General features: G+C 39.3%; 2 protein-coding genes, 1 long non-coding RNA gene and 1 pseudogene across 8 annotated transcripts; 1 reads left to right on the top strand and 3 right to left on the bottom strand.

Annotated features, from left to right (window-relative positions):
* The first annotated feature begins 3,592 nt into the window (after positions 1-3,592).
* On the top strand, positions 3,593-6,727 carry LOC149151862 (putative pectinesterase/pectinesterase inhibitor 51 pseudogene; annotated as a pseudogene).
* Positions 6,728-9,432: 2,705 nt separating this feature from the next.
* LOC149151861 (uncharacterized) lies at positions 9,433-10,136 on the bottom strand. Its single transcript, XM_089444738.1, has one exon. It carries the CDS (start codon positions 10,134-10,136, stop codon positions 9,810-9,812), a length of 327 nt encoding a protein of 108 aa, XP_089300864.1. The 3' UTR covers positions 9,433-9,809.
* A 557-nt stretch (positions 10,137-10,693) lies between these two features.
* On the bottom strand, positions 10,694-14,420 carry LOC149151859 (uncharacterized). Of its 6 annotated transcripts, none has more exons than XM_089444732.1 (5): positions 14,262-14,420; positions 13,805-14,116; positions 13,474-13,563; positions 13,167-13,238; positions 10,694-11,346 (listed from the first exon to the last, which is right to left on the bottom strand). In XM_089444732.1, exons 1-5 carry the CDS (start codon positions 14,311-14,313, stop codon positions 11,045-11,047), a joined length of 828 nt encoding a protein of 275 aa, XP_089300858.1. In that variant the 5' UTR covers positions 14,314-14,420; the 3' UTR covers positions 10,694-11,044. The 6 variants fall into 6 exon arrangements, with proteins under 6 accessions (XP_089300858.1, XP_089300859.1, XP_089300860.1 ...); XM_089444733.1 differs by having other exon boundaries at positions 13,167-13,235; XM_089444734.1 differs by having other exon boundaries at positions 13,474-13,560.
* LOC149151860 (uncharacterized) lies at positions 12,363-13,160 on the bottom strand. Its single transcript, XR_016263380.1, has 2 exons — positions 12,766-13,160; positions 12,363-12,720 (listed from the first exon to the last, which is right to left on the bottom strand). It is a non-coding gene; the product is annotated as an uncharacterized LOC149151860 (long non-coding RNA).
* Positions 14,421-23,271: the final 8,851 nt, after the last annotated feature.

The raw sequence follows: 23,271 nt of genomic DNA, 5'->3' as shown, positions 1-23,271 counted from the left end.
GAAAAGAGGGGTAAAAGTAAATTGATGAATCCATCTCAATATATGCCAAAGCAACATTATAAATCCCTTGCTCAATTAAAGTTTTGTTTTTTCGTTTTCCCATTTACCACATCAATTTACCTTCAATAAAATCCCAAAAAATGTTATGGATAGGATTTACCACATCAATATACCTTCAATAAAAGCCCCAAAAATAATGTTTACAAAGAAAGTAATGTTAAAAATGAGCAACGTAGCCAATAAAACCTGAAAATCTATTAACCAAATATCAAAATTACAAAAAAACAAACTATAGAACAAAAATCCTATTCCATCTAATGAAATTAAGTTAAATAACAACAATAGATAATTACCACCTTAGATTTGTATGAGTTGTTTTATACATTTCAACTGCACTTTGAACCTTGTTTTTCAAATTTCATTGATTTAAGTTTCAAGCATAAGAAAGAGAAATGTTATATTCCTCCACCACATGGGGATAAAATTCTCAGTGAAGAATGGTAGATGGTGTCGAACTTGCAAAACAAGGACAAGAATTCCATGGAAACTCTATGCAAGTGGTCGTAGTTTCAATTGGGTATACAACGATTTTTGATAAAGAATGGTAGATGTTGTCGAACTTGCAAAACAATGACAAGAATTCCATGGAATTCTATGCAAGTGGTCGTAGTTTCAATTGGGGTATATAATTATTTTTGATTGATTAATCTACAGATCCTTGATCTGACTAATTCGAACTAGTGACCTTGCTTCAACAAGTAAACACATATTTTTAACACGGGAAACACAGAATGGGAGACAATCATTTTCTTGTCGAATTATAAATCCTAACTTCATATAATGTTAATATTAACAAAACTTCATATAATGTTAATATTAACAAAAGAAGCAAAAACAATATCTGAGCCCTAATCTATTCGAGCGCCAAATCAAAAACCATTATCGGCGGAAATGTTCATCCTGTGTGGATTCTGTAATAAGCAACCAACCAGATTTAACATGAGTACACTTTCTTCAAGTGAAAGTAGTATTAAACAAAGCTACAAATAATAGTAATTATCGAAAAAGCGGCAAAAGAACCCAATTATATTTCATCCAACCAAATAAAGGATATACAATACTTAACCTCTATTTTGCTAATGCTCTCCAATGGCGTTTTTCTTGAAGACATCATTGTGGATTCTGTCTTCATTGTCTCTCCTTGAATTGCTTGTAAAACATCCACAAAAAAATCACCCATAATGGCCGTAGAAAAAAGAATTGCAATAGCCAGAAGCTCAATGCTTATTTTTTGTCATGTTGCCGAATTCTTGGGCCAAAATTTGTAGTGAGGATAGCCTGGGCTGGATATTGAAAACGGCTGGATATTGAAAACGGTTGGATATTCAGCCCTTTTTTTTGTGTTTTGTGATATGTGTTTAAATGCTTCATGGATTCATTAATTCTGGCGATGCATCCTTTTACCAACATTTATGGGTTTTGGTGTAACCACAATCGTGAATCCAACGAGTAGTATCAAAGCCAAAGGTATTGAGTTCAAATCACAGTAAATCACACTCTGCTCCGGGAGATTGTTGGACATTGGAAAAACTAACGCTCCGGTGTGTTTCGTGACAGGTGCTTAATCGCCTCTCATGAATCCATTAATTCTAACTATGTGTCTGTTTACCAACACAAGTGAGTTTTGATGTAACCAGAATAGTGATTCCAATAAAAACATTATTTTGCATTTCACCTTCGTCGTCGACATTCTTGAATGGATAAAGGAAAGTGCTCATTGGAACTTTCTTGGGCGGAATATTGCAAACATCATTCTGCATTTCAGCTTCATCATCTCCCTCATTGGATCACTCCCATAATACTTACAATAGGATTTTCTTGGGCTGGAAGTTGAAAGCATCCTACTGCTCCAGTAGGGTTTTCTTGGGCTAGATATTGAAATCATTGTTATGATTTCCGACTTTGTCATTATTGATCGTTTATGGACGGTCTCCAATGGAGCTTTCTTGGGCTAGATGTTGAAAGCACCTTTCCGCTTTTTGAATTAGTCATCGTTGTTCTTAAATAGCTCAAGGAAAGTCTCCGGTTAGACTTTCATGGTCGAGATATGGAGAAATTACCCATCACAACCTGTACGTGGCCAAGAGAACAACTATGGTCGGGCGTACGACGACTCGAACTCGACACACTCCAAGCATTATCTAATGACATTTTAAATGGCAGAACTAAACCCCACATATGTAATGATGGAGGTCCGTTGTCCACGCATTTCAGATTTAATAGTTAAAACTAATTCAATCAATCGAGCGGAACAAGACAAATAAATAAACAAAAATTAATGGTAAACCATTTCAAAAAAATTATCTATCCACATAATTATGTAACAATATTTAATTTTAAATATTTATTTATTTTTAAAATTATATATATACACACATAAAAATAATATCACATAATTACGCCCTAAGGCGTTTCCCTCTGAGATCAACTCCCTTCTCTGCCTATCTGTCATCTTGTTACGACCTAAGGCGTTTCCCTCTGAGATCAACTCCCCTCTCTGCCTATCTGTCATCTTGTAAGCCACAGGATTATATGTTAGACGATTGCAACCATTTCAGCCGTTGATCGGGGTTGCCCAAACGGTTGGGCGTTTCATCGAATAGTTTCATCGGGCAGCAGAGGGTTTGTACCTCAGATCAAACGCTTGCCCTCGCAGATCAACGCTTGCCCGTTTCCCTCTGAGATCAACTCCCTTCTCTGCCTATCTGTCATCTTGTTACGACCTAAGGCGTTTCCCTCTGAGATCAACTCCCCTCTCTGCCTATCTGTCATCTTGTAAGCCACAGGATTATATGTTAGACGATTGCAACCATTTCAGCCGTTGATCGGGGTTGCCCAAACGGTTTGGGCGTTTCATCGAATAGTTTCATCCGGGCAGCAGGGTTTGTACCTCAGATCAAACGCTTGCCCTCGCAGATCAACGCTTGCCCTCGCTCTGGATTTGGTTTCAGGCTCGCTGTTCTTGGCGGTCTTCGTATTTTTCCTCTGCGTATTTACTCCACTGGAAGATTCGTTAGCTGCATCGAGGGAGACAAGCATTGCTGCTGAGCTGGGGAAGGGACAGAGATGGAGATCCCCAGGACAGATAACGCTTTGACAGAGTGGTTGAATCAGGGGAGGCAGGCCTGCCCCTTGAAATCTGTCGATTACTATCCTTGCGCGAAGAAAACTTTTGAACACTCCAACCAGGTTAAGATGGCAGAACTGTAAGTCACTACATTGTTTGATTATATTTAATTTATTTTATATAAATCAAACAATGGTTTTTTCGCTGCTTCAAATCTCGCTGAGCAGCCGCTGTGTAACGTAACCTGTTCTTACAGTCATGAGCTTGACCAGCAATGCCCTTAGCATGGTAGATGCTCTGGATACATACGGACAGAATATGGTCCTATGGAGGCCTTCAAAAACAGAGAGATCATCCAATTCCTCTAGTACTGCAGATTATTACCATCATTATAATCAAATGTGGGATGTATTAGAGGTTGATAAATTGGTTTCGATGTGACTGTGTGTCAAGGATGAATCCTCTATGAGTATTCAACAGGCGGTGAACAGTGCACCGGATAAATCTGAGCGGAGATTCGTGATACATATAAAGGCTGGGGTGTATAAGGAGATTGTTAGGGTTCCTCCCAGTAAAACTAATCTTATGTTTGTGGGTGATGGCATGGGGAAGACTGTGATCAACGGGGTCTATGCATGTGCCATCCCTGCCTGGTGTTCCAAGTACATATGGCTCTGCAACTGTTGGTAATGCTCATCATTGTTCCTCTTCCTCTTCATATTAAGTTGGATTTATTTCTTTGCCTGAGTTTGGTTTGTTATTGTGTTTGATCATGGTGTGGTTCTGGCAGATTTGAGATGCCTTGAATTGAAATTGGAAAATCTGCTCTTCCAACATGTTTGATCATTACACATGGTTCTTGCGGACCACATCCCTCTGTGATTTTTCGGGTCAACCTTAGTCCTATTCTCTCCTCTCTCACCTTTTGTCACTAATTCACCCCAAGAGACATTAAAAGAGCTGTTAGGATCTTGAGCACCAGCAAAGAAGTAGATGAGTAAGGTCTGCAAGTTGAATTTGCATTGGCTTTCCCTCTTCATGGTCTCAAAATATCATCCACCCCATCTTCCATTTGAAGGATATTTCTGATAGAAATAATTACAGGAATATTATGATTGGGCGTGCCTTTGTTGAACTCTATGTTATGGGCGTGAACGTGTGGCTTTCTCAACATATAGAGAGGAACAAATCAAAGCTATGGGGCCAACAAGTCTTAGAAGAGATTATGAAACTAGTGACCACATTTTTAGCCTATGTGCTATTATCAAGGAAGCTGACGTCCCTCATCTAAAGTCCTGTTGCTTTGTGGATTTTCAGAAGGCTTTTGGACTCTGTTCCAAATGGAATTATCGTTCTGGAGACTACGTGAAATTGGCATCTTGAGTGTCTCATAGTTGCTTTCATGAAATTCCATGGGATATACATTAATGGGTTAGAGCATAACCGAGCGAGTACTTCACACAAGGGAGATGTTTACGTTTGACACCATGTTTTGTTTACTTATTCTTATTTGCAGAGGATTGATCCTTTTAGCCTCCTCCCCTAGGGACATTCAGAGATAGCTTGATGCCCCTGCCAATGTGATGGTCATAGAATGATGGTGGTGAACCTTAGTGAAACTGAGGTTGTGATTTAAATATCCAAGAGCACCCTAACAAACTTCCACTTCTTCTTCAAAGGAAGCGAGGGGAGATTACCATTGCTTATACATCTATGGGATCTGATCCATAGCCCTTAGGTTTAGCTTAAGGCATGTCTTTCAACCCAAACTTAGAAAGGGTTATTGGTCTCTCTCCATGCTTGACCGACAATTCTGCATAAGCATTTTCAGGATCTTCTGCCATCTGAGCTCTTCTGAGATGCATTTTTTGACACAATTAACAGACCTATAGTACTATATGGTGTTGAAATCTTGGGCCTACCTCGTTACCACCTAACTGCGCGCAGGCTGAGACAGTCCAATTCCTCATGCTACAGTGTATGATTTAGCATAAACAAACAGTTCCATAACCCATTGTACAAACAGTTTGGCATTCATCCCTTTTCCTTGAGAGCATTTTTGGACTTGTCTTCTTTCTTCACGGGAAACTCCTATCTGGCCCTTTGCCTTTTTTAGATTGCCTCCACAGGGCCCTTTGTCTAGCGAATGTGCTGTTTTTTTAAGGCGTCTTCAGTTCTTCAAAGAGTGCCTCCCTCCTTTTAGCTATTCTCTAGATGCCCTAGTGACATCCTAGCCCTGAATGGAGATAAACATGGATATCAAAGAGACGTCTATCTACAGTAAATTCAGGTCACTTGGATTGAATCCCACAACGGTTTCAAATCAAATGACCTTCTACTATGATCACTTATTGTACAAGTATGATCTAGGAAGCAATTCTCTTTGATACATTTGTAGATTTTTTATGGGTCTTCTTGCAGAACCCAAAGGCTTTAAACGCTTGTTCAATTCTGTGGCCAAGGAATCCACTACCATTGCTTCCAATTCCTTCTGCATGGACATAAGTGTGCCCTTTCTGCCATGTTGCTAAGAACTACTGGATAAAAATGCCAAACCACAACATGAGGGCCTGCATGTGGTTAAACTTAAAAGCCTGAGGAAAGGTAGAGATTTGGCTGACAAGACTTCTTTGAGACAATCAATTGTGAAAATGACCATCCAATTAATGAGAGAGAAATTTTCTACTTGAGTTCAACCAGATTAATTCCCTTGCAAAGGAATGCTGATCTAGAAAGCATCAACAAAATATAATGAGAGGAGAAGGAAACAATCAAAATCCAGCAGTGCTTGGAATGCAATCCGTCATTTGCAAGGGAAGCAATAATGCATTTCTTCAGATTGTAGGTTGCTGAAAAGAAGTGAGAGCAATAACATTTATTTTTGCAGATTCTGCACTTCTTTCATCCTATTAAAGCAGCAAAAAAATTAATTATGTTTTACATTTTAAGAATAAGATATTTGGAACCCTTTCATATGATAGGTGTAATGTCTTTCAACATGCATGGGGGTTTGTAAGTTGAGAAATTTCAATGGGCATATGCTAAAATCGGATCCTCTGTTTATTCTGATAAATAGATAATTATGTGTATGCTATTTCTAAACAAAGACGGAATTAATACTTACAATTACCATCGTTCTTTGGTTTTGAACTCTTATCAAAGGAAAATTCAATCAATCCATATTCCTCGATCCACTAAATCTTGTTTTAGATGTTGAGGATTGCTAATTTATTTGTTTTCACAATTGCAGCTGTAAATGCTGATGGCTTCTTAGCACGGGATATAACATTCGAAAATGCAGCAGGGCCAGGTAGTCAACAAGCGGTAGCCCTAAGAGTAGATAGTGATCACTCTGCCTTCTACAACTGTGCCTTTCTTGGCCACCAGGATACATTGTACACTCATATTCTTCGTCAGTTCTATAGAAACTGCAGAATAGAAGGCACTGTTGACTTCATATTTGGAGACTCGGCAGCCATCTTTGAAAACTGTCTCATTCTGCTGCGTCCTCGTCAAATAAACTCAGACAAAGGATCATCAGATCCTGTCACTGCACAGGGTCAAACAGATCCAGCGAGCCACAGGATTTGTTTTCCATAACTGCACTATCAATGGACTGAAGAATATTGAGGGCTTACTATGCCAACCCAAAAATTTACAAAGGCTTTTTGGGTCGGCCATGGAAGATGTACTCCAGAGAAATCTGCATAAATTCATATTTGGGAGAGGCCATTAGCCCTGAGGGATGGATGCCGTGGATAGAGGACTTTGCTCTTAACACGCTTTACTATGGGGAATACCAGAATTATGGGCGGGGGCTAAGGTTTCTGGAAGAACGCCATGGTCTAATCAGATACCTGAGAGAAATGTAGGAATGTATACTGTTGGAAACTTTATACAGGGGAGACGATGGCTGCCAGATACAATCAATTAATCCAAAAAAAGGTTGGTTACTATGCAATCTTCTAATGCGTGATTTTCTTCTACATTGTTGTTGTTCCCTGATGATGGTGAAGAATTCAACGGGAAGCAATGGGACTAAAATTCTCAGACAGTTGCAACCCAAAAATCCATGAGCCACATTGTTTCTTCTATTCACTGTTTCATCTGTCTTTGGAGTATTGCAATTTCAATCTGCTATGAAGGAGCCACTTGCTTTTCATTGGAGGAAAATGTTATTTGTACTTGTCTGCAATTTTTACTGCACTATTTTGATCGACATTGATGACCAAAATGGCAGAATATTTTGTACCTGGTGCAGAGGAAAGTTGTTTTGTTACTGGGAAAGTTTCAACGCAGCACTGTTTTGTGATTGGGCGAATCCTCCCTTAGTTATGTTTGAAGCATGGGATAAAACTTTTGGAAAAATGTTATGAACTCTAAAGGTTTGGGTGTCTGTATTTGTTGTTTTTTTTTTTTTAAATCACGAAATTGGTTGAATGAAAATTACAGGGATTTATTGAACCACCAAACATAATATTGACTCTCAAGTTTTAAGTAGATATCATTCAAGTTCTCAATATGTTCTTAATATAAAAAAAAACATGCAACTTCTTATACACGCTGAGTGTAAGTGCAGAGCGATTTGGTGAACAGAAGCAAAAACCAGTCTATCGGTCAGCTTTCTGGTAATAGAGGACTCTATGACAACATTACAGCATACTTTTTAAACTAACCAAAAGACTTTTAAAAGGCTTGAAATAAAAACAGGACCTAGAAAAGAAAGTTATAAAGTCTGACCTTCCTGGTATAAGATACAAATATTATTAACACCAGAAATAAAAGACAACCACAATGAAGAATAATTTAAACATCGTTGGAACTAATAGATTCTAGAACAATATAAGTTTGGATAATACTTTGATCATTTGAAGAATAAGGTACTTAATTTTTAACAGCGTGTTATTCTCGACAACGTCATGGCTTATTCTGTGTGACAATTTGCATACACTCTCTTTGATTTTTCCAAGGAGTGATGTTATTCAAAATATATCTCCCTGTGGGTGTCCTTATGCTGCACACAAGCAATGATGCATTCACTTTTTTCAACTTTATGTATGTTTATCATTTCCATCCATATGATTGTCTTCCCATGATTTTAAGATGTAATTGAGTTTATATCCATCCAATTGTATTATAGGCTCCTAAAACCAATGGTAAGATCAGTTATTTTAGATTTGCTGACAGGACTAGATAGACACGTGGGATAAATCTTATATTTATAGTATACTCCTCTTTAACGTTATGAGTTTGTACACATGTTTTAACACTTTTCTCAGCTCTCAATAAAAATCAGAACATTGTGGAATTCTTTTAGGATCAGAAGCAACGCTAGGGTTGGAAAAAGCATGTAGCATTATAATGTATCAGACTTAAAATAAGCCAGAAGTCTCCATTTTATCTGGGATTCCTCTTTGTTCATCCCTTGTCTGACACTAAGGTATATAATGTTCTGAAAAGTCTCATTGTGATATCCACTCATACATGCTAGACAGTAAGGCACACCCTATGTTGAGATTCATTCTAGATCCATAATTGTTTTTGACCTTTTATTGATTTTTCTTTGTCAAAAATGTAGATTAGCATTGCCTCGAATTGGCCATTTGTTGATGATAAAAAATAAACACCGGGTAAAGAAACAAAATTGCATAAAATTTTGACTTCTTTCTTCTATGCTGTTGTTTCTTATGTCATTTGCATAAAATTTTGACTTCTCTCTTCTATGCTATTGTTTTTCATATCATTGCCTTAAGGCGTTTCTTTTGCAAATGTGGTACAAATGCTAGTTTTACATTGTAAAATTCGACACTGATGACTTGACATCACACAACCAATATATATAAAATTGTAAAGTTTGATATTCCATTATTTAATATGTCTGGTCAAGGTAAAATTCGATATTGATGACTTGACATCACCCACCAATGTATAAATTGTAAAGTTTGATATTCCATTATATAATATCTCTTGAGATTTCAAAAACAAAAATATGTATTAATAAGATATTCTATATTTATGTAAATATTTTAAAAATATTTAAAATTATGTAAATTATTTAATTTTAGATATTTATTTATTTTAAAAATTTATTATTATTATTTTTTAAATTAAATTAAAATTAATTTGTTTATTCAATAAAAATCAATCTATCCAAAAATAATTTCCAAAAATACCATTATTTATTTAGTACTATCGGAAGAATACAAATAGGTCGGAAGAATCGACGACTTACGCTCAACATGAAAAGTGTAAAAAAAAAAAAATTATAAATAGGAAAAAAAATTATAAAGTAGGAAATCTCTAAATTCTTAAATAATAAATATTTATTTAATGTTTATTGTAAAAAATAATCAATATTACAACAAATATATCTCACTTATAATAGAGATAAATATATCGTATCATTACACACATTTTGAGTTTACAAATATTATCACAACAGTAATCCACAACACTTGCATGGTCTTCTACAAAATATTATCACAACAATCCAGAATATTTGCATGATATTCTATGATTCTCAGATGATAGGCGGCATCGGACTGCTTATTTGAATGGTGTGCCTCAACAGAAAACGCTCCAATCCACATTGACTCAGGAAAGAAACAGGAAATTAAAATTCATTCGATCAATTAATATTATCAGAGTGTAGCCCCCTGTAGAATCTGAGCATTAGATTCACTCATTCCTTACTCTCAGTTGGTTGAATCTGCTTATCCGGCACAGCTTTTGCTCCTCCATATCCAAACACTGAGTAAAGGGCACCTTTTGCAGTGTTGGCTGTGGAAAAAACCTGGTCTGAGTAACTTTTTCCTGCAACAGTATCATGCCCATCAGATTTTGTTTTCTCCTCAACATCATCTTTATACGTTTCGCCCGTTTTCCCATCAGCTTTCTCTTCTACAACAGGATTGGATGAAACTCCACCCTTGTCTACAGAAGGTGTCTCTGTCAAACTCTTGCCATCTGATTTTGTTTTCTTATTAACATCATCTTCATCGATTCCCATTGCTTGCCCTTCAACTTTCTCTTCCACCGCAGGATTGGACGAAACTATGCTCTCGGCTGCAGAAGTTGTGCCTGTCGAACTTTTGCCAGTTTCTTCATTCGCCTCTTCTACATCATCTGTACTAACCCTCTCTGTTCTCTCTCGGTCTCCTCTTGCCCAGGTTCTTGATGTTCGCCATGTCCGAATTTGGATGAAAGTTCAGTCTTTTCTGTGGGATCTATGTCATAATCTGGTCTCCATAACTTTTACCTTTTTCGCTATTCTCATAATTTTCTTCCTCTGCCATTCTATCTGGCTCTGTTCTCTTCTCTGTCTCCCCCTGCCCAGGTTCTTGATGTTGGCCAAGTCCGAATTTGGATGAAGGTTCAATCTTTTCTGTGGGATCTTTGTCATAGATCTGGTCTCCGTAACTTTTACCTTCTTCGCTGTTCTCAGTCTCCCCCTGCCCAGGTTCTTGATGTTCGCCGAGTCCGAATTTGGATGAAGGTTCAATCTTTTCTGTGGGATCTCTGTCATAGATCTGGTCTCCGTAACTTTTACCTTCTTCGCTGTTCTCATAATTTTCTTTCTCTGCCATTCTATCTGGCTCATAGGGCGTTTCGTGGATAGATTGTTGTTCGTCATTTCCACGCTTTGATGCAAAATTGGTGCCATATTCTGTTGATGTCTTGTCATGAATCTTCTCCTTGTAACTTTCGTCATCCTGGCCTGTAACTCCCAAATTCATTGCAGTTGTATCCTTCGATCCCTCAATATAAGTGGCATCCTCCAAAGCTGTTGATCGACCAGGCTTTTCATTAAACTCTTCGCTGCTAGCCTCTTGCAGGGCTTTTGAAGCCTGCGGTTCATCTGAAAGACCTGCCGGACCTTTAATCTCTTTGTCGCCAAGCTTATCCTGATCTGCATCTTCAAGCTCGTCTGATATCGGCTCCGTTGTTCCACGATTTCTCTGAACCTGGATGGCTCAGGCTCGGGTTCTGATCTTTCACAGTGGGTGCTCCAGCGACGGTATCATCGGCATCGTACCAGCGATCTTTGGCAGCTTCTTGATGTTGTACTGCTTCCATCGCCGATTCTTCCTTTATGGACTTCATCATTTCCTCCGGATCCTTAGGAGCTCTAGCGAATGCATCGCTGTAGTCGCTCTTCTCTGCCTTATCTTTGCCATAATATTCATTTTCTAGAGCTTCATTTCGCCTGTTAACTACAGCTTAATTGATGAAAACAATCAAGAAGCAGAAGAGTTAATTAATATCATTGACTCACTGAACAAGTTTCAGTATTTACAGATATAACGTCTAATGTCCTGGTATTTTTTGAAAGTTGAAAATTTCCAAAGAATTTTTTTATCTCTACTACAGAAAATTCAAATACTTTTGACTCTCAAAGTGCATTTCTTTGGTAAGGGTTACAAATTAAATATTCAAGAAAAGTCAAGAAAATTCAAAATGCTTTTGACTCTCTTAAGTGCATTTCTGTTGTAAGGGTTACAAATTAAATATTGAATTTCGTTGTAGACATTCAAGGCTTCAAACCCGGTCTCGATTATCATAGGCTGTCGAATCAATAACGTAGAACATAATTTCAAACTGCAGAGAGCTCTATTTTTATTTTTAGTTTCTCAGTTTCTAACATTCTATTGCAAGCTCCCCCCACAATTTAGCATATAGTTACCAAGTTCGGCCGTATTAGGCCAAAAAAATCGAAAATTCGCCCGTACGGTTCGATTCGTGGAAAAATACGGTAAACTTAATACGATACGGACATGTTTGGTTTATGGTAAGTTTTATATTAAAAAAAAAAGAAAGGCAATGTTTCTATATTAAAAAGATTATTGAAATTTTATGTTAAAATATTGCAGTTACAGAATGGTAAGTTTTATTAAAAAATAGGAATGAAAATGAATAGTTGCTATTTCAGAAGAATTGTGAATTTAAGACTCACTCTGCTTTATTGGTAACTGTGATTGTGATGGTTGCGCCAACCTCGGGCTTTCTTGTGTCTATCCACACATCTAGCCATGTCTAGCATGGTTCGTAAAGCAGCACTTGGTTGTAACCTTGGTAAAGCATGGGTAAAATTTTATATTTAAAATTTATCGTTAAAAAATGGTAAGTTTTTAATTAAAAAATAAAAATGAAAATTTATAGTTTTTTTTTATTTTAAAAGATTATAGAAATTTTATATTAAAAAAATTATAGTTTAATTATGATAAGTTTCTTATTAAAAAATATAAGTGTTTTTTTAAATATCCTAGAGAAGAATGAGATTTATATTTTAAAAAAATATAAAGATTTAAAATTTATATTTTCAGTTTTTTTAACTTTTTAGATGATAGTAATTATCATAGCATTAGGTCCACTGCAAAAAAGAGGATCACTCCATTAGAAGTGTTTTTTTTTCTGTCTATATAAAGGATAATCTTTATGCACACTTATTGTCAAATAAATTTGATATGATAGGAATAGTGATTAAACAATAAATTCAGTGGTGTGTGGAGACCACTTCAAATTTACTAACATAAATTTAGTAGTATGTGGAGATCACTTCAAATTTACTTTTAATACCGTGTCTTATTCTTTACCTTGAAATGCAAATCTTACTTTTAATACCGTGTCTTATTCTTTACCTTGAAATTCAGATTTGCAATTTTGTTATTTATGTTATAAGATTTTACTTAGGTTTTTCACTTTGCAATTTTAATAAATTTGATAATTTTGTCTTTCATTATTTTTGGATCTTTATAAGAGAAAATAACAAAGAGTATCTATAAGAGAAAGATATAATCAATTTTTTTTTTATTTTTGAATATAAGAAAGAGTTAATGATTTTTTTTTTAAATTTTGAATATAATGATTATTTAGTTCAATTTTTTAAAAAAAAAAAAAAAAAAAAAAAAACAATATGTTAATCATAAATGTATACTCTCAAATTTGTTCCTGATGACAAATTTTTTTCGTATCGAATCCAATTCGAATTAGAATTTGGTAACTATGCAATTTAGTAAAAGATAATTATATATATAAATACCTGGCTGTCCTCTCTTCTCTACAGGTGCTGAAGATGCATCTAACGCCGGAGACACGGCCGAACCTGCATCTGCTGCACGAATAAACACGTTTTTTTATTTATAAATTTAAAAAAAAAAAATAATATATTAATCATAAATATATACAGTGGAATTTGTTCCGTATTTAACATATTGAATATTAAATAGATAATCTTTTTAGTATCGAATCCAATTCGAATTTGGTAACTATGAATTTTGGTTTATGAATTAGTGAAAGATAATTATATATAAATGAATTTAGTGAAAGATAGTTATATATAAAAATACCTGGAGTCGTAGGCACTTCTTGCTGTCCTCTCGTCTCTGCAGGTGCTGAAGATGCATCTAACTTCGGAGACACGGCCGAACCTGCATCTGCTGCACGAATAAACACGCTTAAGAATATCAATACCTTTAAAACCCTGTCCCTAGAAACGGATCTGATATTGAGGTGCCGATTTGCATATATACTTCAGCAATAGGTGAGGAAATATAGATTAAGATATCAGCATTTAACTGTAAATGACTCTTTTTACTTATAAAAACTCAAACACAAAAGAATTAAAGAATTTCATACAAGATCTGCTACTGAAATTAGAAGAATTAAAGAATTTCATACAAGATTTGCTACTGAAATTAGAACTCAAATCCTCTGCTTTTTCTTTCTTCTCCCCTTCTGTATCTTCTTTTTTGTCTTCTTCTTCAAGCTGATCGTGGTCTTCCTCTTCTCCTTGCTCTTTACTGTGGCCATAACCGCGCTTATGGATGTATGTCTTGGCTCTGTCTTTCACCCTCCGCATCATCGATTTCTTAGGGGACTGAGCAACGTCATTTTCTTCCTCATCGGCTACCTGTGTTTCCTTTGTTTGCGACACAGGCATCGATGGCTTTGGCCATGCATCCTGCTGCTGCTGCGACTTCTCACGTTCACCTGCCGACATAACAATTATAAATCAAATTATATAAATCTCAATTGGCACCAATTCTATTCATGAACATCTAAATCGATATGAAAGAAAACATGAAATTCACACAAATCAAAGATACAAAATGCAATCTGCAGGATTAGACGGTACCTTGCTGGAGTTTCAGAGGATCCGATGTCCTCTCATCTTGAAACTGTGCCATTTCAATCCAATTCTTCTGAAATTTTCTCTTCTACAAATTACACTCACACAAATTCTTTTGCAAGTAGCCTCCTTGCCCTACTAAGAATACCACATTTGGTATTTATAAGGATCCTGCTCAGGCTCAATTAGATTGGAGTACGATACTACCCCATTGAATTCAGCCATAGAATTGTGGACACGCTCAACCGACAAGGAAAAGTAGTACAATCATGAAATCGGAGACATGCCTTACATATCGGGACACGTAGTAAGCAAAACGCAATTCTCTTTCTCAGACCGAATACTATCTTGAAGCTAACTTCGGGTTTACTCAACCTTTTGCATTTTCGAAGATGTTGACACCAGAGTGCTCACATGCATTTCATACTAAATCAACATCGTATATTTGCTTTATAGCTCATCTCTATGAAGTGTTAACCGACTTCAATTTGGGTTGGTAACGCTACATTTGGTTTTCTTTCTACAAGTAGGCCAATTCAAGCGGCTGTTGCAGATCGGCTAAAATAGTTGCCAAATGAAAAGGACACTACGTTTGCCCAGACAAGAGGGTTTGGTTTTGGGTGACGAGTTCACAATAATGATTAAGAGATTTCCGTTAGGATTGTTCGAAATTTGAATGTCGTATTATTTTAATAAGCATCAATTTACAATCAATATTAAAAAAATTAAAGTTAAAAATATTTTAAAAAATAATTAAATTAATTTAAATTTAAAATATTTAATTTGATTAAAATTAATAAATTTATAAATTATTTATATATATATATTTTAAAAGTCATACCAAGATGTTTAATTAGGTAGATTTAAGTCATTTTTAACATGAAGATTTTTAATTTGTAAATAAGCTTTCTTACAATATTATGGTTTATCAATATCTCTGAAAAATCATTAATCATTTTATATGGCACTTGTTCATATGACATTTTTTTAATTAATGAATTTAATTAAAAAGGAAAAAAAGGCATAACTATTTTGGAAATAATTCAGTGTTTGATTTGTGTATAGTATTAAGAATATTCTAGAATCTTGTATGGAGGTTAAATCTCAACTATCCACCTAATAATTATTGATAATTAATTTAAAAATCTCTAAGCCATATTCCAAAATAGACATGTGCATAATTATTGTGCCCAGAGGCCCTCTCTAGCCCAATTCGATCCGCATACTCTGCGCTATGCTACAAAGTCTGTAATTTTGTATTTCTGGTATCAGATCCATTCACATGTTATGTATTTGGAAAAAAATTTAGTGAAATCTCTTGTTATCGTGATTTCTGATAAGTCCCTCTTGTTGAGCGTCGTTGAAGCCGAGGAAGGCATGGAGTGCACTGTTAGGGCATGAAGAGTTACGACTAATCAAATTATTCTGCTACAAGAATTTTCCAGGTGCATAGGTTATTTTGTTCTTCTACTGGCTAATAATTCTTATACTTTGACAGGCAATTCAGAGCGTAAAGTCGTTCATAAAAAACGTTGGGCTTTCTTGAAATATTTCAATAAGAAAGAATCAGATCCTATTTATAATGCAAGAATAGTCTTGCAGGAATTTGACCCTCAACCAAATTGGTCACTACCCAATATAGATGTCGAAAAAATCTATGAACTTCCTATGTTCAAATTTAAAGTTGCAAGTTTGTTTCGATTTACTTCTGTAAATGTTCCAATTTCAGTAGGACAATCTGTTTATCAAGTACCACTGCTGAGTAGAGAAGACATTGAATGGGGAATAGAAAATGGATTTAAATATGTTCATCTGGGCATGATTCAATTTGGAATCAATCCATTTGTTAGGCCATGCCTTAACACCTCCTGCCTAAGTTGTGTTCTGAACTCTAGACATAATGATTTCAATGATGCATTAATTGGAGGGTTTCAAAGTCCATTAAATAATGAACCTGTATGGTCATCTGTGGTTCCCAAGTATCAGATCTCTCTCACTGATCCATACATAAATCAGTTTCTCAAAGCATATATTCAGTTCAATGGTTTTGACGTGGCTGTTGGATGTCGGATTCCCCCATAGCATGTGTTTGGGGCTTGAAGCTTGAGTTTTGGTCAAATGTAATGTAAAGACCCCGCGAAATGCGGGCGCGGAGCGCGAGAGTCTAGGGTTGTCTGCCCTAAGATAATGTAATTTAATGTGAAGTGTGTCGGCCTACCCATGGTCCGCAGACCATGGAATTGTATAAATAGAGCGAGGCTCTAAGTGTGAAGGAAGTCCAAGTTTTTGACAAGTAATAGATAGATGCGAAGGCATGGTTAGAAGATAGAAGTGAATCTGAAGTGTATTGGGTCATAGTGATAGATAGAGGCTCTGCAGCTGAGTGCGCAGAGGCCTAGTAGAGTCTGTAGCTGAGTGTGTGGAACCCTACAGTTGAGTGCACAGACCCCTGCAGCTAAGTGCGTAGGGTGAAGTCGAGTCTGTATTGAATTGATCTTGGGAGGGATCGTTAATAAAGATAAGTTGGTTTGAAATATTGTGCATCTGGTCCCTAGATATATATTTGAATGTTATGTGTTGATGATATTTGTTTATTTATATGCGCGCACTTGTATGTATGCTCATGAATGGAAATGTTCTAAGTAGTTAACGAACAACCTCTAATTAAGGAAGACTGGGGTAATTAATGCTGATCACACCGTGACTGGATCTGCGCGAAGATCCCTCTAGTGCGCGAAATATGGTAAGTGCGAAGGTTGAAACACGTACCTGTCACTCATATCAGACATCCCCAGGGTGCAGAAACCTGGTTCTAGCACCCTTCCATACTACTTCGGGTGAGACCTCAGTCTGCGCTCTACGAATTGTTGCCGAAAGGGCTAGTAGTACCGAGATTTTCTTGTCTAACTCACTTTTGAACCTGGGTAAGCTCCCAACAAGCCAACAAATGGTTCCGTTGTTGGGACCGGGATCTGCCTAAGGGATGTCTGATGTCGTGCCACTGGAACTCAACAAAGAAGGAAATTGAAGAGTGGTTGGACAAGAAGATTAACGAGTTCATGACACAGGAAAACAGAACTCCGCAAGTATCCGAGAAAAGGTGGCTGGATTGCTATGTGTATACGGAGATCCATGAGATCTTCTTCGCATCTTTTCCTTCTGAACTGTATGAGTGGATCGCAAGGTTAGTCGACAGCCAGGGAAGGTGTAAGCTCGACCAGCCGATAGTGTGGACTCTGGAATTGGTGCATAGACTAGAGGCATCAGAAGATAAGGTCACGTGAGCTATGGACCATTGGCTCGACTGGATAATAGGGGGATTTATCACTAAGTTCGTGATAAACACAACCATAAGCTACAGTGAAGCAGAACGACATTTTCTCAAGGGATCACAAGGTAAGTACATTAAATCTCTGAATACTTAGATTAAGATGTTGTTATGTGAAAAGTGGGTTATGCAAATTCATTAATGTTTGGAACGACGTGGAGCAGAAAGATCTACAAAGGTAGCGAGGGATTAGGAAAAAGTCCCTTAATTTCACCTTCGCGAGAGAGTGAGGAAGAGCTCACTTGGGTCTCTCCAAGAAGTGCGGTTAGTTTTATAAGGTAGCGCATTTTGCAGTTACCAACCCCACCCACACCACCACCTGCTTCACCTCCCTCACCTCCATCTCCACCCACTCCACCTCCGCCAACCCCGTAATTCAGCATGGTGAGTGTGATCAAGCTACCCGTATTCATAGGAATAGGGAATGAGGATTCAGACCAGTTTTGGTTCGTGGTAAGAGCAGTGTGGGAAGCGCAAGGGGTCACGGAAAACAGCATTAAGAAGGATACATTGGTGAGCATACTGCAGGATCGGGCGTTGACATGGTATATCAAGCACTCTAATGATCACCCAAATGCAGGAATAGCAGAGATCCAGAATGCATTGAATAGAGGGTTTAGCTGGCCAAAATCAGAGACACAGTCAATCATCGAGTTTAAAGGGATTATGATGCTTCTAGGCGAGACCCCCTAGGATCTGGATTAGTGATTGAAGAGCACGATCCGTGAGGCTAATGTGACACTCACGGATGCACAACATCGTGCCTAGTTTATGGCATCTCTGACACCACACCTAAGGACGACACTATTGCAACAGAAACTTTCTACCTAGGTTGAAGCGTTGGAAATGGCGATGAGGTTGCATGAGACACCGATACAAGATCCAAGGATGGGAGCTCAACAAATCCATGCGCAACTACAGAATCTCTTCCTGGAGATGCAGAGCTTGAAGCAGGATAAGATGCCGCGCCAGAGGCATGTGAGGAATTATGGTGCCTAAAATGCAAGGGCCAGGGCCATGACAAGGATCATTGTCTAGTATTTGCAAACTACTTGGCAGGAGGGGGATCGATGTCATTGAGACCAGAGGCACAGGCAAGGCTGAGTGTGACCCCACATTATGGTGCGCGATCTGTCAAATAGGAGGAAAGCACACGATGGATAATTGTCATTTGTTGCAGAAGTATACACCGGCACCCCAACAACTATTTTGTAATTTTTATAGGTTGGTGGGCCATTACAAGCGTACTTGTCGTAGCTACGAGTTAATGATGGATCGGACCCCAGCCTATCGGATGCAGAAAGAGACACGAGTCCTCGACCCAGCAACGGGGATGGCGTAGGTTGGATTTCAAGGGCGAGGTCGAAGACGAGGAGGAATGGGCCCAGGAAGGGGCCGCGGATAGTTAATTTGTTACAATTGTGGAGGACTAGGGCACTACGCCCACGATTGTACCAACCCGATGAGAATATCCTGTTCATACTGTGCTCAGTTCGATCATGAAGTAGTGGATTTTCCTATGTTGATCACGTAGATGCGCGAGAAAGGGGTACTCCAGCCTCCTCCAACTCAAAATATTCAAATGATGAGGTCTGAAACACGTGAAGAAGACCCAAATGTGAACATGGTACTCAGAAGCGGTGCGACCACAAGGGAGGATAAGAGGAAGCAGCCCGAGGAAGATGCATGGGTTTGTAAGGCTCCTACAAAGGAACCTGAGTTTGACTTAGAATGCACAAAGGAGACGTTCATGGAAGCTAAGAAGAGCTTTGTAGAGGCCTCCACTTCAGGTAGTCAGGATCAACCAGAGCCAGGGATGGATCCTTCTATGCTTACTACCTTTTTGGAGACATGCATAAAACTATTGCGCGACAGTAAGGAAGTTAAGGGACTACAGGAGTTGATCTAGATGCATAGGGTCAGGGGAACCGTGCATAGTCCAAAAACTGGGAAAGCATGCATTGTGCACTGGGAGGGAAATGAGATTGATGGCGCAGATTGGTGAGTATGAAATGGATCAGGTAATCCTAGACCTGGGTTTGGACACGAATGTATTGTCGAAACAGACATGGGAATGCATGGGCAGCCCTGTGTTATAGTGGTCCCCTATTCAATTACGAATGGCGAACCAACAGAAGATTTTTCCCATGGGGAGGTTACAAGGGGTAACAGTTGATATCGAAGGTGCGAGAACACAGACGGACTTTGAAGTAATAGAGATCATTGATGACGTCAATCATTATTCTGTGTTGGTAGGAATAGACTGGGCCACTGATATGAATGGAGTCATCAACCTGAAGATGCGGAAGATGATATTCGAGAAAAAGTCCCTATGTGTAGTAGTTCCGCTGCACCCAGCTGAAGGAGCGCGATACAACGAACCTGTGCGAGACGATGAGCTGGACTGTATTTAATAGATAATTATGCGAGACCAAGAGCGGGTGAACCCAACTACAAATGGGAGAATCTCCTGGGAGCATGACAGTTCCTGTACTGCGGATTCAGACGAAGAAGTAGAACGCTGGCAGAACCGGCTACACGAAAGTGACAACACTAAATTGCAACATGATGATTACATCACTGTGTTACATGACAACAGAGGCAAGGGAACTGCCAACCTATGATGGGGTGACAACGGTGGATGAATTCCTAGACAAATTTGAAAGCGCAGTACCGGAACAGTAGCGGTATGGCGCACTGGAATGGGCACTGCATGGAACCCCTGCACAATGGTGGGGTACACATCAGAAGACCAATGGGAACAGGTGCGAATGTAGAAGATGGATGCGCTTGCGGTTTGGAGGCCCCCAGCATCAGACAAAAGCCGGGTAGCCAGGACAAAGAAGCTTACGCGCCCACCTATGTCGATGGGTGCAGACGTGTCCTGTGCAAGCACATCCTAGACTAAGGACTGAAAATCAAAACTAGACGCGACAACGAACACCACAAGTAATCCACGAAGGAGCATTCAGAAAGCTATGTGGAATCATGAACAAAGTTTACCAGGTGAGACGAACTGACTGGGACCTATGCGTACCAGCGGTTCGATGGGCTTATAGGGCCATAAGGAAAAACCGGAGCATGGAAATGACCCCAACACCGACGAGAAAAGACAAAACCAGAAGAGCAGAAAAGAATCCCCATACAACAGCTCCTGCAGTTGGAATAGTACACGAGGACCCAAGTAAAGGGATTATGCTGTTACAGGAAGCCATTCAACGAGGGAACTTGAAACTTCATGAACTCAAAGAAGATTGGGTATGACTGAGAAAGAAAAGCATGATATTAGACGAAGAAATCAACAAACGGGAAACCGAAGTCATGCAAACATGTTGCGCTGAGAAACTAAGCATGATGCGACAAGGTATGAACAGCCATAGTATTGTATTAGAAGAATTTGTGGCCCTGCTCCATGGCTGTGACCGCACCTTACTAGACAAGGTAAACAGGGTAGCGCACCATATAAGGAAGAATGCAATGCATTGATGGACGCGAGGGTAATTGAGGGGTGCCCGTGGAATGGGCTAGTAGGTAACTTGAAGCCTTTCACCGGTGGTGCAACCACTTGACTATCCGTAGGAAGCACAGTCTCAGCGCTTCAAGCAATTGGAAGAGAGCACCGGGACTATAAAAGAGTCTATATGGGAGATGCGCAAGACAGAGGTTGCGCGTAGGGTTGGGACGTCACAGGGGTCGCGGCTGCACATAAGGGACTACGTTGTTGCGCGAGTAGGCTAGGAAGTGACCATTGGCGTCACTGTTCATGACAAGAGGTCCAATATAAGGCAAAAAGGAGCGGGCGGCAGGCAATTAAGACACAAATTAAGAATGAGATTTGGGACGATCTGCCGCCAAGACGGCATTAATGATGCAAAAGTGGGGGAAGGGTCAGATTCAAATTCAGAGGACGCCATAAAAACCCCAAGGCCAGCTCCAAAGCAACACTTAGCTGTTTGAGGATTGAGCAAGTATAGAGCATTGAGCGTTGCGTACTCTTATCATCCTCAAGTGTAGACACAATGTCGGCTGACTGAACAAGAGTGCGATTCGCCGAAGTTACCGCAAAGCCCCGTATGAACCATGAGGAGCTGGGAGAGACGGCAGCTGCGCCCGAAGTTCCAAAATCACCATGCACACCACAGCCACAAAAAGATAAGCAAACGATGGGGCCAGTCTGTGTATCTCCAAGACACCCACGTGATGGAAAATTATTAATGGCAGAGAAGGGAAAAGCCATCACCATTGAAATAGTAGAGGAGGAGGAAGACTTGTAGGCCCTGATCACCCAAATTGAGGTGCAAGACAATGAGGTGGAGGATGTCTTGTAAAAGCATTCTGCGACAAAGTTACTTCCTTACATCCCCCCATGGAAGGGGAAAGCCAAAGTACCAAAGGACCTGGAGGCCACGAAGAGTGCACTCTAGACCCCGCTCCTCCCCGATGATATAAGGTTTGAAGGTTCACCATTAGGACAAGTATGGCTATGAAATTTGAGGATTGCGACCTCGCGGGTAGCGAGAAGTTCCCACAGTTGGCTGTGGAGAAGTTAATAAGGTAGAAATGGTTGCGTGGTGTGGAGAAGGTTGGGTTATTCCATCTGCATTGGATACCCCACTACCACCATGCACCCATCACCATTTTTTTCGTCAAGCAGCTGTTGTGCTTGGTGCATGATGGGTATCTCTGGCTAGAGGAGCCGATTCCCATCACAGCCAATCTAATTCACCAAATTTCGTGAGTGCCAGTCAGAGGAAACAACCCCTTGGCAATAGCAGGAAAAATTAGCGACTTGGCCCTCACAGAAGCTATGAAGGCCAAGTATAAGCTAGAAAAGAGAAAAAGGGGTACGCGATAGTAAGCATCAAGGACCAGGGGGTGTGCGTAGATCCAGCTGTTGGTTGGTAAGCTAATGAGGAAATTCCATGCTGACAAAGTGCCCGTGTCTATAATTGTGTTGGCAGAGCAATGTGCAAAGGGGGTCTAGTTCAACTGAGTGCAGTTCCTCAGCGACAAGTTATTAACAAATTGTCACGAGGTCGAGGAGCAGGGTAAGACCTTCCACTATGCATGGTTGCTCCTATCCATCTTGTTGGTTGCAGGGGAGTTGCCAGAGGATAGCCAGTTTCCCACTGTTGAGGGCAACCTACCCAAAGCCGCAAGGTACACCTCGCTCTGGGCAATGAAAGATGTGACGAGGATTCATGAGATCAAGGTGTTCTGGGTGTTCGTGGAGGCAAGCATATGAACATGGATCAACTGTAGGTCATGCTTGTCCCCTACAGTTCATAATAGCTTGCAAAGCATGATAGAATTCAAGTGGATATGCATAACCTGTATATCCGGGCACACAAGGATCCAGCCCGAACATCAGTGAAGCTTCCGTTCATTGCAACAAACGATGCGATCTTTGCAGTGATGGAGTCATGGCCCCTAGAGTGGCGTGCCCCAGATTTGGCAGAAATGGAGAAGATCGCAGCGCAGCAACGAAAGAAGGACACCAAGCCGTGCCTCGTGTAGCTGGTTGAGAGAAAGCGACAGGAACAAGAAGCGGCCACACGATAGAAGGTGGTTGAGGCAGCAGTAGTAGCACAAACGACCGAAACCACAACCACACCAACCAGAGAGGCCGAGGGAGGCCAGGAGATGTCCTCGGAGCAACAGTCTGGGGAAGTGGACAAGGAGGAGGAT

The sequence above is a fragment of the Pinus tabuliformis genome, chromosome 9 (genome assembly GCF_031772625.1).
Source record: "Pinus tabuliformis cultivar Carrire ecotype Pingquan chromosome 9, CPIR1, whole genome shotgun sequence".
NCBI classification, from domain to species: domain Eukaryota; kingdom Viridiplantae; phylum Streptophyta; class Pinopsida; order Pinales; family Pinaceae; genus Pinus; species Pinus tabuliformis.
The sequence above is the reverse complement of the archived record's forward strand: the minus strand, read 5'-3'. Positions and strand labels throughout refer to the sequence as shown.

Excerpts from the sequence above, each read along its gene's own strand:
- LOC149151859 (XM_089444732.1), bottom strand. The coding sequence starts at position 14,313 with ATGGCACAGTTTCAAGATGAGAGGACATCGGATCCTCTGAAACTCCAG. Across the intron at positions 13,564-13,804 it reads TAATTTCAGTAGCAAATCTT|CAGATGCAGGTTCGGCCGTG; the intron begins GTATGAAATTCT and ends TTATTCGTGCAG. Across the intron at positions 13,239-13,473 it reads AGAAGTGCCTACGACTCCAG|CAGATGCAGGTTCGGCCGTG; the intron begins GTATTTTTATAT and ends TTATTCGTGCAG.
- LOC149151861 (XM_089444738.1), bottom strand. The coding sequence starts at position 10,136 with ATGGGAATCGATGAAGATGATGTTAATAAGAAAACAAAATCAGATGGC.